Source organism: Peromyscus eremicus, chromosome 6 (genome assembly GCF_949786415.1).
Source record: "Peromyscus eremicus chromosome 6, PerEre_H2_v1, whole genome shotgun sequence".
NCBI lineage: Eukaryota > Metazoa > Chordata > Mammalia > Rodentia > Cricetidae > Peromyscus > Peromyscus eremicus.
Genome location: NC_081421.1, coordinates 109,739,270 through 109,755,293, shown reverse-complemented (window position 1 = coordinate 109,755,293; position 16,024 = coordinate 109,739,270). Strand labels below are relative to the sequence as shown.

The window sequence follows — 16,024 nt, the reverse complement described above, 5'->3', positions numbered from 1 at the left end:
CACAATCTATTTGAACACCATGCAAGCCCACATACTATTACTATATAAACTACTCACTAATATGGAAAAAAAATCCTGATTCAATGAGAGACAAAACATTTAAGGATGTGATTGTACAGAGTCTCCCAGGTGTAGCTGAAGTTTTTCTGTGTCCCACCTGGCCATGGGTCAGAACAAATCTCTCTCACTCGCCAGTCCTGCAGCCGCTTGGACCAAGTAAACACACAGAGGCTTATATTAATTAAAACTGCTCGGCTATTAGCTCAGGCTAACTACTGACTAGCTCTTACACTTAAATTAACCCATAATTCTTATTCAGGTTTAGCCACGTGGCTTGGTACCTTTTCTCAGTTCTGCCTTCACATCTTGCTTCCTGTGTGTCTGGCTGGCGACTCCTGACTCAGCCTTCCTGTTCCCAGAATTCCCCTCTCTGCTTATCCTGCCTATACTTCCTGCCTGGCTAATGGCCAATCAGCGTTCTATTTATCAAGCAAATCAGAGCAACACACGTTCATAACATACAGAAAGACATCCCAGCACCCAGGTAGCCTTGAACTTGCATTGATCCTGTCTCGCTGAAATTACAGGCAGGCACAGCCACACTGTCTTACCATACAATTTAAAACAGAACTATTAAAAAGTCAGCCTTCTAGTGTACTACAAGCACAGAGCTCTAGACGCTACACTTACTCTTTTGGATTTCTGCAATGAGATTGTTTTACTTTTGCAATCCAATGTTAGCTTAGTTATTAGAAGACACCAGCAGACATGACCAACACTAAGGTGTCACTTGTTTCTTTGTCCCATGCTGTAGATTGAGCCCAGGGCCTTGTCCATGCTAGGTACCCATTCTATCACTCAACTATGCCCCTCAGTGCCAGGAACCTGCCAGTCCTGCCAGTCCCCGGTGAGGCCAACCAGAGTTGTCTACACTCCACAGCACCGTTTCACTTGGAGCTTGCTAGAACTGTGGCTCTGCAACCCCATTCAAGAACTACCGAGTCAGAACCTGTGCTCAGAACCTGCTGTGTCTCTGTGCACAGCAGCTGTGAAAGCCCTGGCCGTGCATTGCCTCCACCTGGGAGCTCGAACGCCAGAAGCCTGGGAGGGCTGCTGGGAATCATCTCGGCTGATTCCACCAATGCATCCAGAAAATGAAGATCTTGGTTTCAACTTTGAAAAAGGGAACATTGAAACCTCCAGTAAATAACCACTGCTTTGAAGCTTGTGCTCCGCAGCCATACCCAGCACCCACATGTGGGAACCTTCCTGCCAGTTCCTGGGTCCCAGAAATTTCAGCAGGACAGAGGAAGTGGGTGGAAAACAGTGGCTTAGTCCACTCACACTATTAAAATAAGTGCTGCAGGCTAAGTATTTTATAGACAACAAAGAGTATTGTTTACTTTTCTGGAGGCGGAGGAGTCCAAGGTCAGGGCAAGCGAAGTTTTGAAGTTTCAGTGTCTGGTGGAGACCTGGTCCTCACAGCACATCCTAGGCCTCTGGACTTGCGGGAAGAGAGGAACAAACGTCTCCAGGGATCCTTCATAAAGGCACTCAGCCCACTTAAGACCGTGGAGTCCTCGTGCACCCATCACCTGAAGCTCCTCCCCGTACTTAAGACTGTGGAGTCCTCGTGCACCAATCACCTGAAGCTCCTTCCCCTACTACTGCTTCCCTAGAGACGCCTTTCTTGGTTTTATGAGTATTTTGCCTGTATATGCACATGTATGGGTATTGTGTGCTTGTGGGGTGTCTGCAGGGTCAGAAGAAAGGCTCAGATTCCCTGGAACTGGAGTTATAGTTACTAATGGTTGTGACCCGCCATGCTTGGAACTGAACCCCAGTCCTCTGCAAGAGCAGTAAGTGCTCTTAGCCACTGAGCCATTGCTCAAGCTGGGAATCACTTTTAATACAGAAAAATGTCAAGGATACAGTCATCTGAGCCACAGCGGCTGGCTTCCCTCATATCCTCCAAGACTAGAGAGAGTTTGCGCCCTGCCCACAGAGCCAGGAGCCTATTTGATTTGCCGTTGTGTTAACTAAGTTTGGGGACAACTTGAGTGGGACGGGGTGTTGAGACTGTTACTGTTTTTGTCTTTAATGGCACGCTGTGACGGACAATCCTAGCAAGTTTTCGGAATTATTTTTAAAACATTCCTGTGACATAGTGAGTTTGTTCCCTCGATGTCATGTTGTATGGAAAACCCTACTTTTTTGGGTTATCTTTGCTGCAAATGAAATCCACAACCACCAGGCCATGGGTTCCACAGTTTTACCTTCCTTTGCTGAGTGCTCCACAACCCCTCCAGGCTCCACACGTGACCTTACTGCCTGGAGTCTGGAAATCACAGCCCCGCAATGATTAAGCATCCCCACAACCCAGGTCTTATCACTTCTACCTCTACCCCTTTGGATACTTGGAGTCTATTCTTCCCTGGGAACAAATGGCAGTTTAACTCTGAACAAGTCTAGACCTTCAGCCTGTGGAGATTCCACTGTGGTTTCACCTCTGAAACTTACCTGAGAGCTTGTGGCAGTACCTGGAATACAGTATACTTTCACGACTGTTAGTTCAAGGGACAGATGAGTCATTTACCCCAGCAATGGCTGGCAACTGAGAGTTGGTGAACTGCTGGGTTGTTCTGGTGACAAGGTGAGGGACTCCCAAAGGCACAGATCATTTTATTTGTATTTTATTTATGTGATTTTAATCATTGCAGCAGGTGGCACTTCGGATAATTTGCTTCAAATAAATACAGAATGCACCACCCTAATCTTAAATATAATGTAATAACACATTCTTTATTTAAAGTACCCCCCAAAAAGGTGGCAAGACTGGCCAGGCAATGTGGTGCATACCAGAAATTCCAGCACTTGGGAGGCCTAAGCAGGAGGAATGAGTGCCAAGCAGCCTAAATTACACAGTAAGCCCCAGGTATATATACACTGAGACCCTATCTTAACAAAACCAGAAAGCAGCAAGACTTTCCAAGAGCATACGGCAGACAGACATCATGCACCCCACAGTGTTCAGCTCCCTCCAATCAATATAACATGGGGACTCCTGACTGCCAGGGAAAGCATCCAGCGTGCAGCATGCCCCTTCAAGCCTAAAAGCAACAGGCACTGAGCTCTGTCCAACCCCATCAGAAAAACCACACCAATGGGATGGCTTCAACAGGCCATTTGTTCCCTCAGAGTTCTAGAGGCTAGACCTGCATGTTCCCTGTGCCTCCCAGTTTCTGGTAGCTGCTGTCAAGCTTGGTGCTCCTCTGATTAGGGACAAATGACCTGAATCTGCCTTCCTGTAAAGGTAGATTCCCTACACTCTGTGGGCCAGTGTCTGAGGTCCTGTGTAGACGCTCGGGGTATGAAATATTGAAAGACAGTTTAACCTGTGATAAACTCCTAGCATGTAAGCATGGTTTGTGTGTTCTCTAAAATCAAAGTTGTAGCCAGATGGCATGAGATTTGTCACCACAGCTCTTGGATGCAGGGGGATTGCTGCAAGATTGAAGGCAGACTGAGATACAGAACAGGAAGTATCAGGCCTGTTGGGGCTACTCAACAAGACGTTGTCAAACCAAAAACAACAAAAAGTTAAAAACCCTCAAATCAAAGCCAACTCCACCAGCCCCTTGGTCATATTTTTAGAGGAAAGTTCAGCAAAGTTTGCTCCCTTATTCTAGATAGTTTATGTTGAAGAACTGAGGTGCAGCTTAGGACCTGGGACCTTGGCTCACATAAACCCCTTAAGTGAGGATTCTGTGCCCTGGGAGAGAGGGTTCAGCTTATGCCTCCTTCCACCTGGATGATGGATGCCTGGAAGACATAGCACCTCCAGAGTGGCAGATAACCACTTGGTGCCAGTAAGCACTGGCTTCTAGAAACTGCATCTGAGACTGCACAGGAGGCAGGGCCGGCTTCCACCAGGCCTGCACAGCCCTGCTGCCACAGGGCAATAAAATGCCAGTGGCAAGATCAGTGCATAGATATTGGTAAGAACAAAATGCTCCGTGCTCTAGGTTCTCAGAAGGAGCCCCGGGTCTCAGGAGCATGAAGGGATGGATGCCGCTACCTTCCCTAGGCACCTGCCACCAGCCAGGTACTCTGTTTCCCAAGACAGGAACAGAGCTTGCACAGGAACTTCCCTCTCCAACTGCAGCCAGCTGTGGTTTTCCATGGCCAACACTAGAGGGCAGGCCACTAAAACTTTTCTGTTCTAACCAGTGAACAGGTTCAGGGAGATGACAGCCGCATGGGCAGCTTGTCTTGTGTGGCACCGATTCTTCCTGGAATTCATACCCACCGTGTAAAACCATGAGTTCACCTGCTCTTCTGTACACTACTTTAGCTCTCGTTCCTAGAAGTGGAGGTGTAAGACCTGGAGTCTAGTTCAAGCTAACTGGGAGGGGACGGATCAACTTTCCAAAAATTTTACAAGGATACAGCAAGCTTCCAGAGGGAAGCCATAATTAATTCCTCAAATCAAGAATGTCCTAAACACCCCAGTATAATAATAAGTAGGCTCTATCTTTATAGCAAGTCTCTCAAAAACTTAAAATAAAAAGGTCAAGGGGAACCTTGAGGTGGCTTCAGAGCTTAGTTTCTCTTCCCCACTTCCTGTGCCCAAACCCAGGAACATGACTGCCATGCCCCTAGTCCCGTTTCCACTAACAGTCATCACTCAGCCCTGCCTGTTCGTGCTGTATATTTGGTTTCCACTTGTTGAGTGTGGGCAGTACCTCCCTGTCGCTGTCCCCTGCCCCAGTGCGCTGGCCACAGTGGCCAGTGTCTATGACCAGGTTTGGTTCCCAGTCCTTCCTTGGAGGTCTGCACAGATTTCCCAAGGGAAGGAGCAAGCACCAATGTATAAATGGCAGAGCTTTCTGGGGAAGGCCTGCCAGGTCACTGGGTTCTGACCCTCATTCTTCAGCCCACCCACTTCCCAGGGCTCTTCTCCAAGAGAGCCGGAAACAGGCTCTGGGAGAGCCACACACCACAAAATGATTCCATTCCTGCCCACACAAACACGAGCCCCCAGCGATCAAGTGCTTTTCCAAAGCAGCAAAAGCTTGGACAGAGTCCTTTCTACGAATCTCCTGGAGGCGGGTAACCTGGGACCTGAAGCAGGAAGGAAGCCCAGAGAAATGCCAAGGGGTTAGACCCTGGGAAAAGGAACGGGAGATCAAGTACTCTCTGATGTGTTCTGTTTTTTACTGTTCTTTTTATGAATAGAACATTTTGTATATTACAGAGGCAATCTTTGTGAGGACCAGTAAACAATAGAAATAAAAAGAAATGGGAACCATTCCCTAAAGTCTAGAGTCTGCACAAGGAAGAAGCTTCTGCTAGTCTCAAGCCTTGTAAACAGGGCATCCTTGTAGCTAGAATCTTTCCCCTGCTGCCAGAGCATGGAGGGAATGACCGGGACCCATAACATCAGACAATAAAGGACATCAACAGGACTTGCCCATCGTCAGTCATGGACAAATTTCCTCAAAATCAAAATACCTTTGATTTCTATATCCAGGGAGGCGAGGCACGGCATTTCTCACGTCTTAGGGACACACTGTTCTGTCCTGTCTTAGAGCAGTACTCCATGAAATGGAAGGTTTTGTTTCCATTTGTTCTTAAAGCATTATGCAGTGACAATCACAACAGAAAGACACGTAAGCTGGTATTTTCCAATGGGTTAAGATGACAGTCTCAAGGGACTACTGGCAATTGCTTTCTTATAAACACTGTGACTTTTATCTAGGTCCACTGTGTATTAAATGTTCATAACGCTTTTTTTAAAAAAAAAAATACACAGTCCAGAATGGCAGGGTCAAGGTCTGGGATCTGTGTTTCCCAAGGTTCCCAAGGTGTCTGTAACAAGTAGAGGACAACCCTAGGACAGAGAATGCCTGCTTACAGGGTGCTTTGTCTGTCTAATTTAGCGACCCAGAGAGACTCAGTCCCTACAACCACAAGTTTCCCTTCCCTCTCAGGACTGACCGGTATTTCTCAAAATCAACAGTGATTTCATCAGCATCTTAGGACCTCAGCAGTGCAGGGCCTTGAGCCCCATTCTGACCTACCTCCTTAGGAATTCTGGGGATGGTGTTAGTTGTTGGGACATGGGATTGAACCCAAAGTTCCAGGCACACTACTAATGAGCTAGCCCCTCGGGCCAGGCCTTTTGTGTTTTAACCAGCCATTCCAGAATATTTTACAATAAGACAACATAATCCCATGTAAGGTAGAACCAAGTTTATTAATGACAGCTTTTATTACAATCACTCTCGAGTGTAAAAAATAAAGGGTGATTAAAATTTAAAACTCACTTGGGCTTGTGGCTTGGCTTTCACTGGGTGTGCCACAGGGTGGGGATCTTGCCTGATTCTGAATCAACTGGCCAGATGCAGTTCACTGGAGAATGAGGTAATAAAGAAGACAGAAGTGCCGGTCGGAGAGCACAAGTGTCCGTGTTGAAGGACATCACAAACGACGGTATGGACAGGGGTGAAGTCACGTGACCTCACATCCACACATGGAATGACTATCTCTACCTACAACAGACACAGGTACATACATGCAAGAGCCACACACACCCAGACTGCCGAGATGGGACTTTTAAAGGAGTGCCTGTCCTCCCTCTGAGCGGACTGTCCACCAGCCACGGCAGCACACAGGTTGTGGAAATGGGAAGCCGTGCTGAACTTCTCAGAAGGCTACTCGGGAATGCGGAACTGCTATCACAGAAGCTGTAGCCTTCCCAGCAACCCACGGTCTAAATCTGCCCCCCAGGACAGCAACACCCAGGAGCTATCACAGACTGGGTGAAAATTTGGGGCCCAGATCCACCCTCCCAGTGGGCACGAGGCAGAGGAGGCCCTGAAGGTGGCTTCCCACCTCGTGTCACAGAACCGTGGCTGGGCCTCAGTGCAGCCCCTCAAGTATTTGTGCTTTGTTACTACCCTGAGGCCACCTCATGAGGACAGCTCTGGCCGTGCACTACGCTAGGTTTGCTTTTCTTTTTTTTAATATATGGCAAAAAAAAAAAAAAAAAAATTGCAAGAAGAAGAAGAAAAAAAAAAACAACCCTCGTTAAATGCTTTTTGACTATGTCATCCCTGCATTGGAACTGGGCTTTATATCACTCAGTGTGGAAGACAGGGCTGTACAAAAGCTCAGCTGGATGCTGGGAGATGGTGAGCCCACGGGGCATTAAGAAGACATGGCTGGAACAACATGCCACAACCACCCAAGGCTGGGACCTATGACAGAAATGCTGATTGATGTTCTCAAGTATCTCTTGGAAAAGAACATGGTGGATTCAGGGTCACAGCACATGCAGGTGAGGATCACACACACACACTATTTAAGCTGAATAAGAAAACATTACGCAGGACTGTATTATAGCCTTTGCCTTTGGGAGACAAGAAGAACCAAAATAACAACCAATAAAAAAGGAAGCAAAAACACAAAAACGCAGCCCAGAGTATTCCAGAGTATCAGGAGAACCCAAGCACTGGTTTGGTAAGGTGGGGTGAGGGAGCGTTGAATTAGTGCCTCTCATTAACCTCATTTTCTCCTTGGATGTCACTGATAAAGCTCAGGCTGGCCACTCAGAGGAAAGATCAATCCTGTGGAAACATGGGTCACAATCTCTGCTACCCTAACTTGCTACACCCAAACACCTGGCTTGCTTTCTTAAAGGGCTCTCTAGGATATGCATCCTGGAAGTGACCCGTTCCAGCCATCTCAAAATCTGAACACAGGGGACAGCTGTTTTTCCCTCCAGAGGTCAGTTGGAGCAGTTTCTGGAAATGTGCATTGAGAGATTTCAGAACACTTGGCCCTGGGGGGGGGGGAAGGGCCTCAGTTTTAGCCAAGATGTGGACAGCACTGGATTCTCCACAAATTCAAGTGCATGCAGTGCCCAGCCTCCCCCCTTTCCGCTTCTGGTGGCATCCATCCGTCCATCAACTCATGGCTACAGTAGAGATTCACGGCACAGCGACTCAGCGACTTTCACACTGTTCCGTTTTTCTTTTGAAAAGTTCCATCTGGGAACAGCATTTCCCAGTTTTACCCTCACAGAAAGTAAGTTCTTGGCAGCTCCATTAGGTAGGCCGGCAGGCCGGTGCCCAGGTCCCTGCAGCCCGCCATCGGCCAGCACAGGAGTCAGCGAGGGGGTCAGTCCAGTGTCTTGCAGCAGTGGTCGAAGAGGTCTACCAGCTGGCCCTGACAGCTTCAATGTCACTCACCAAATTCTGTGCCAGGCATATCCCAAAAATCTAAAAGAGGAAAGAAAACCAAGTGAGACAGCAGAATTCAAATGCTTTGGGCTTTTCCTTGGCCACTGGGTCTGCCCACTTCCTGTTTGGTAATCTGATTCTTAAACTGACAGACAAGGGATGAAGATGTAAGTCAATCCGTGGATTGCTTGCCTAGCACACGTAAAGCCTAGATTCTAACCCCAGCACCACAGAAAACCAGGCACGGTTGTACACATCTGTAATCTCAGCGCTTGAGAAGGCAGAGGCAGGCACTCAGAAGCTAGCCTCAGCTACATGGCAAGCTTGAGGCCAGCCTGGGATACATGAGGCTTGTCTCAAAACCGCTGAAAAGGAGAGTGAGGAGAGAGAAAATAAAAACTGAGATGCAGTTAATATTCTATAAAATCCCTAATTTTAGCATGGCCTTAGCTCTTCAGTACTAAATACAGATGCTCATTGCTCTCAAGCTAACTCTGTACCAAGAGAAGTCATTTCCAACCCTCCCTTGACGCCTCTCATCTCCCTTCTTCCTCTACGGCTTTGCCTGGTCTGGACTTTTCATGAAAATGGGATCAGATAGTAAGTATGTGGTGCCCGTGACGTTTTTCCATGTAGTAAAATGTTCTCCAGGTTCATCCACTGATACCGTTCGAATGCAAGGACCATACAATCTCATGGGTTTGAATACTTAGCCCCCAGCTAATGGCACTGTTTGGAGAGGTTCTAGGACATTTGAGACTGTAGCTCAGCAAGCAGAAGTGGGTTGCTAGGGACAGACGACAGAGGTGTTCTCTGCCTCTGAGCTGCCTTGATCTCTAGGCCGCCATGCTGGGCACTAGCCTCTCATGGGCCCAGACAAACCTCTCCTCCTTTGTTCTGCAAGACATTGATCACAGTGTTGTAAAACTTCATGACCCAATTACCCATTTTCTTTATATGACACAAATTAAGGAACTTAGGTGAACATTTTGATACAATGTACAGAAAGTTGAGGTAACCTCAACATGCACATCCTGCCTTCATGACCAGGGAAGTCACATGGGTACATGAGAAGGTCAGTGTGAAGCTCAGCTGGGTCACAAGGCCACTCAATCTTTCTATGGATTTCACCTGATCTTTCAGGTAGTAAACCTCAACGACGTCCCACGCGAATGTTGACGATCAGCCTGTCTGATCCAGGTACCACCTGCTGCACCTGCCCAGCTCTCCCTGCTGAGGTCAGGTCTGTGACATTCTGGAGAAGATTCCACCACTTCCCTGGGGCTGCAATGTCATCAGTTCCTTAGCTTCCTCCTCGCTCTCCTCAGAGAGTGTCAATCCCCATCGACAAGGTCACAGTGGGAGGCAGAGCTCCAGGCTGATTGGGTGGGTGAAAGTCCGAGGCAGAGGCATGGGGTGGGCTGAGAAGCCCCAGAGGTGGGGATGGTGAGACCCTGGAGTACTCCCAAGGCACTGTGAAGGTGGTGGGTGGCTGACTCAGACGGGATGGGGGCGGACTGGGGGCGGGAAGACAAGTGCTGGGTTCTATACAAAAGCAGCTGAAGAAAGAAACCAGTGACTCTCACAAAGAAATGTCCAGCCAGTTGTTCTGTCTTGCTTTGCTCTTGAGACAGGGTCTTCTTATATAGTCTAAGTTGTCATCCTCCTGCCTCTCTGGGACTGAGATAACAGGCATGCACCACCACACCTATTCAATTCAGTCCTTTTTGACGGCTGAGTACTAACCCTATTGTAAGTATATACCAAGGTCTTTAACATCCATTGACGGATTCTCCACTGTTTTCAGTACTTGCTGCTACGAACATGTGTGTGCAAATATTTTGGTAAATGTAAGTTTTCATTCCTTCTGCTTGCATTTGTGGAAAATGGTGGGGTCACATGGCAATTCCATATTTTCCAAAGAGCTGAGCCGTTTCTGATTCCTCGCTCCAGAAACGTGTTAATGTTCCGTTTCACACCCTCATGAACACCCTCTGTCTTTTTTATTATAGCCACTCTAGCAGGTCTGCAATGGTGAGCTCACTATAGTTTTGATTGGAAGTTTTCTAGTGACGAGCGCTGTGGACATCTTTTCATGTGTAATGGGCCAAGTCTATCTATGCTGGAGCAATGTCTACTGAGATACTCCGTTCACTCTTAAACTGGGTCTTGCTAGGTAGCTCAGGTTGACCTTTCTTCCTGTTGTTTGGTATAAGCCCCTTTTACATGTTCTAAGCATTAAGATCCCTCTCAGGTAACCACTCACAAATACCTTCTGTTACTTTGTGAGTAACCGTAAATAGCATCATTTTCAGTGTAGACGTTTCATATTTTGATGAAGTCCCATTACTTAGGTTTTATTGGGTGGTTATATTTTTGCCGTCATGCTCTTTGAAGGAAAATGTCCAAGACAAAAATCACCAATTGACACCCTATTTTCTTCTAGAGTTTCACAGCTTTGGTTTTTATATTGGGAGTTTTGTTCATTTGTTTTTACACCAGGGTCTGACTATGAAGGCCAGGCTGGTTGTGCAGTCTTAAGAGACCGTCCTGCTTCAATCTTTTTAACAGCTTGCACTACGCACATACAGTATACCACACTTACATTTGAGTCTTTCATCTATTTTACGTGAATGTTTAAATATGATATGAAACATGTATCTAAAAGTCAGTCTTTTCAGACAGAAAATCAGCATTCCTACATCATCTATTGAAAAAAATTTTCTAAGCTTTTTTTTTTTTATGTGTATAGGTGTTTTGTTTACATGCATGCCTGCACACCACATTCATACAGTGTGTATGGAGGCCAGAAAGGGCATCAGATCCCTTAGAACTCTAGTGAAAGACAGTTGTGAGCTGCCATGTGGGGGCTGAATTTGGAATCCTGGTCCTCTGGAAGAGCAGCCAGTGCTCTTTAACTGCGGAGCCATTTTTCCATCCCTGAAAAACCTTTTTTTGTTCCCCATTGAATAGTTTTGACTCCCTTATCAAAACGAAGCTCACAGAAATTCCGTCCGGAATTTAACCCCACTTGTCTACAATGGCTAACCTTACAAGACTATAGACTGTCTTGAGTCCTGTTACTTTGTAGGAAGTTTTAACTAGGAAACATGAAATTCTTTGTCTTCTGCTCTTTCTCAAACGTGTCGGGCTATTCTTGTTTCTTGGTTTTCCTTGTGATTTCAGGCCCAGCTTGCCCACGACTGGGACTGAGAAGGTTGGGACTGAGCTAGAGACTGCACAGAACCTCTAGGCCATAGTGATGCCACGTGAATCATACTGAGTTTTCTGATCCGTGAACACAGGATGCCTTTCTATTTACTCAAGACTTCTTTAACTTCCTTCCACCGTGTGCCTGTTTGTGACCTCCGCAGAAACCATCACATCAACAGACCAGTCGCTTCTGAGACTGCCCTCACGGGCACTCTGGCAAGCTGGTCCGGAGAGACAAAAGACACAGCACAGACTTCTGCAACTCCACAGAGCCTTAACCGTGCTGCTGAGATCCACTCTGAGCAGCCATGTCTCCCCCAGCTGTCACAATGCAGTCCTCTAAGCCCATGGAAACAATGGGACGCCAGTGATTCGATCAACCTCTTCATGGTGAAAAGGAGGCATGGTTTCCTAATGTGTTTCTGGATCTAGAACCAGACCTTCAATAAACACAAACCTAACAGTTCCAGTCTGTTCCTAGGACCTCCAGTGTGCCTCAGAAGCTCTGGCGCTGAGGAGGCTGAGCAAAGCTCCTGTCCTGGTGAGGTCTCTCTGGGCACCACTGAGCTATACCACCAAGGACCCACACCTTACCTGCAGCAATGCAATGCCTATGAAAATACCAGCCACGATGGTTAAATTGTCCTGTAGCCACTTCTCAAACTGGGGCACGCAGCCTTTCGTGTAGATTACGATCTGTTGGTCAACTTCCTTTACAGGGGAAGAGAGCAGAGTGTCACGGATACAGCCTTGCACACGTGCACACGCTCCTCCCAACACGCTGTGTGCTAAGACACAGGGGCAGGTTCCACTTACTGGTTTTTGCCTGGCATCATAGCCACACTGAGTGTTGATGACATCTTCCTGGGGGAGAGAGGAAGAGAAAAGTGAAACTCATTCTTGTTCAACAGAAAGCCCGTCTAAGAATGAACAGGAGGCCCCGCTACGTCAGCGGTGAGACCCGATGAGGGCACACAGACCACAGCACAGTTCAAGGCGCCGTGTGCATCAGATGCCGCATGCGTATGAGAGCAGCTTCAGAAGTATGGAGTGAAAACGTTTCCACCTTAGAAATGAGGAAAACCGAGACCCTAGCAGGCCCGTTATGCTGGGAAGGAACAAGATTGAAAATACTGCCAACCTCAGAAGGCTTCAAGGGTTTGAGGAAGTGGAGACATAGGCAAAAATCAAACTTAAAGGACAAAATGACCATCTTTATGCTCTTTCACAACTTCTGCTTTAAAAAAAAAAAAACAGCAGAAGAGATTAGATCTAGGGTTTTATGCACGCCAAATATGCGCTCCCTTTAAAAAAATCTACAAAAGATCTAGGGTCTTAAGCATGACAAATATGTGCTTGTCCCTTTTCATCAATAAAATTCTGTCCTTAAAGTTTTTTTGTTTTAATGAAAAAGCATTATGTTACTAATTACAAAGCAAAACACTGCCTGACCACGTGTCAAACAGGCATCTCCAGGATCTGGTTGGAAATATTGTGGGTTAGCTGCTTCCTCCCCTCCGGGGTCAGAGATGGACCTCATCAGCTCAGAGTCCATGGCATAAGGCAGACTACTGCTGCTACCCACTCTGACGATTTTTCTCATGGACAGCTGATATAGGCTGTCCTAGGCAGCATTCCCACCTTGTCATGTCTCAGTCTCTCCTCCTACCCCAATCCTCTTCCCAGAAGTCATATGGGAAGAAAGGGCTGAAGAAACCCACGCTATTGCAGACGGCTCACCTGTGAGCCCCACAGTTTCATAAAAGAGGGACAAGTGAGTGGCACAGGCAGGCTGCCTGGGTCTGGCACCCAACTCTGTCACCTGTCAGCACTGTGATTTGGGAGAAGTCATTTGTACTCCACATGACGCCACGGTTTTTTTCACCCGAGAAAGGGAGCTCCTTTTCTGACCTCTCATGAGCCAATACACAGCAAGGCTGAGAATAGGAACCAACACACACACACACACACACACACACACACACACACACACACACACACACACTTGCTAAATGAATACCAGCCACCCTGTCTTGACTGGGAAGGTTGGGGCACAGCACCCCCACCTAGGAGCTGTATTCAGACATGAGCTTATGAGAAGAGATTTTGAGACAAAATCACTCTGCTGTCACACCCACAGTGAGCACAGGGCACAGCAGCCAGCCGTCAGTGAGCTGTGGCTCTTACCGCAGGGTCTTTAGTGCAGCAGGAGAACGGCACACCGCATCGCTCTCGGCTTGCATTGGAATCTGTGCAATTGAAGTAAATATTTAGGTTCCAATCATCAGCTCCAAAAGCCCCACAGCACTGCCACTAGAGCAAAGAGAAGAGAGTTAGAAAGAACGTCCAGGCCGGGAGGTGACCAGCCACCTGCGCCCCACCCACACGACACCCGTCCCCTGCCAGGTCCAGCACCTCAAATTTCATTTTTAAGTTAAAATCAACCTAAATAGCCCTGTAAAGCCTTGCAAAATACTTAAGACTGAAGGGTCTACAGATGGGCTGGCATGGGGCACTAGGTGGGGGAGGGAGGGGCACTGTGGAGCAGGGCTCAAGATCCGTTTGGCTTGGTCAGATTCTAGAGGGATAAACAAGAACTTTCTAGAAGGAAAAACAAAACACTAACAACAATGGCAAGGTCCAATGAGGCAACTCGGCTGTGCCTGAGGATCTGATCTTATTTGAATGGTTCCTAAACAGTTTCACCGAGTGCAGTGGCATCAGATGAACATCAGACACTTTGGTAAGTTCTGATTGTGTACAACGCTGTAGAACTGTCAACCCTTCACAAGACAGTGAACATCAGGGCTGATGTTCAGCGGTGCAGTGGTCAAACCTGGTGGGGCCCTGGGTCCAATCCCCACAACCACAAACAAACAAAACCCACCTCTATACAACCTTAGGGGCTTAATTTTCATGACCTTGGTCTCTATGCTGAATTTATTTTTTAATAACTTTTTATTATTTTATATTCATTGGTGTTTTGCCTGCATGTATGTCTCTGTGAGGGTGTCAGGTCCCCTGGAATTGGAATTACAGATAGGTGTGAACTGCCATGTGAGTGCTGGGAATTGAACCTAGGTCCTCTGGAAGAGCAGCCAGTGCTCTTAACCTCTAAACCATCTCTCCAGACTCTGATTTTTTTTTAAAAAAAAAAAAAAAAAGAACATATTTTTATATTTTCAACTTTACAAAATAATTAGCTAATTAAAATATACTAACCAAGATGTTCAATTCGGCGGCTCTTAAATGGAGACATATTCCAGCTACAATATAACCCACCCACAACCTCCCTGTCCTGGATTATCCTGGCTTCTTAAATAAAAACCAACCCTTGGCCATTTTAAGACTTTCAGGACCAAAAGCTACGTCAAAACTCTAACTCTAGAACAGAAGACCAGAATCACATGAAACAGCAGTGTTGCTGCATTTCAGGAACACTCATGAACACATGCTCTGCAGGGCCGGCTGCTTCTCTGGGCTTGATCTGGGCACCACAGGTTTCCCTGCGAAGCCCAATCAGCTCTGTCATGCAAACCACTCAGGGAGACCAGCTGGGAAGCTGTGAGCTTGCACCCATTGAGCCCTAACAACACAGGGAGGTCTGCTGAGCAGGTCAAACAGGGCTTCATTTCACCCGGGGCAGCTTGCTGTAGAGGGCAGGTGTTCTGAAGGCACTAAGCCACCGAGTGAGAACTAAGACCCCAGCTGACTGCTGCGTACCCTGAGAAGGCGGCCTTCCTCAACAATGGTGATGCCTTCCTGACTCGAGGTACACGTTATCCAGCTCAGCCTTTCCAACTCAAAGCCAGACCTTGGTCCACTGAGCTTCTGTGTGGCCCCTGATCTTGCTCTAAACATCAATGCCATGGACACCACTGGCCAAGTTTGCTTGGCTTACTCCTATTTTTCCAGTGCAGGTGTGTGAGAGCCCCGTAATCTGCAGGACAATAACATCTTGGGCCTAATATGAGACCATGCGCATCATTAGAGTGTCCGAATATCCACAGGAATTAGACAATAGCTCACGTTTACTCTCATTTTACTATCAGGGAAAGCGTTCAGGCTTCTGTTAGTCCCAAGTCAATGAGACCGTGCGTCTCTTGGCTCCCTGTCTGTGCCACTCTGCATTTTGAGTGGCATGCCATGTGCCTGTTCTGTTGGCAGGAGCAGTCAGTCACACGGTTGTGTTCAGACACCTGTGTGGCAGGCAGGGGTCCGCCTATCCCGTTTGTTAGAAGCTAGCAGGCTTACAAGTCTCTAACTTTTGGGTTGGACTGCACACATGTGGTAGCTGGATAGGCACATTTGAGCAGAGCTTTATGAACAAATATCCTGTCAGTTATTGTGAGCTGTGGGGAAAGGAACATGGAAAATTCATACTTAGTCAAACAGAACTTTAAACATACAGAAAAGCAGTTTTCTCTCAGGGCCGACAAGGGTACAGCCATGGTGATCGCGTTTTCACTTAAGAATTATGTCTTCCTTCCTCTAATTTAATACAAGTTGAAACAAGTGAAATCAGAACGTTTCTGTTTGGGATACAAATGTAAACCGTGGAGCAA

The 16,024-nt window shown here is 47.1% G+C and overlaps 1 protein-coding gene across 1 annotated transcript in view; it reads right to left on the bottom strand.

The window, feature by feature from the left end:
* Positions 1–6,240: 6,240 nt before the first annotated feature.
* The window catches only part of Tspan5 (tetraspanin 5), a 181,318-nt gene continuing 171,534 nt past the window's right edge, over positions 6,241–16,024 (bottom strand). Inside the window, exons 5-8 of the mRNA XM_059266340.1 lie at positions 13,647–13,772; positions 12,276–12,323; positions 12,054–12,170; positions 6,241–8,285 (exon numbers count right to left, since the gene is read on the bottom strand). Of these exons, the coding sequence (XP_059122323.1) occupies positions 8,220–8,285; positions 12,054–12,170; positions 12,276–12,323; positions 13,647–13,772 (357 nt within the window). The 3' untranslated portion in view covers positions 6,241–8,219. The remainder of the gene's footprint in view (positions 8,286–12,053; positions 12,171–12,275; positions 12,324–13,646; positions 13,773–16,024) is intronic.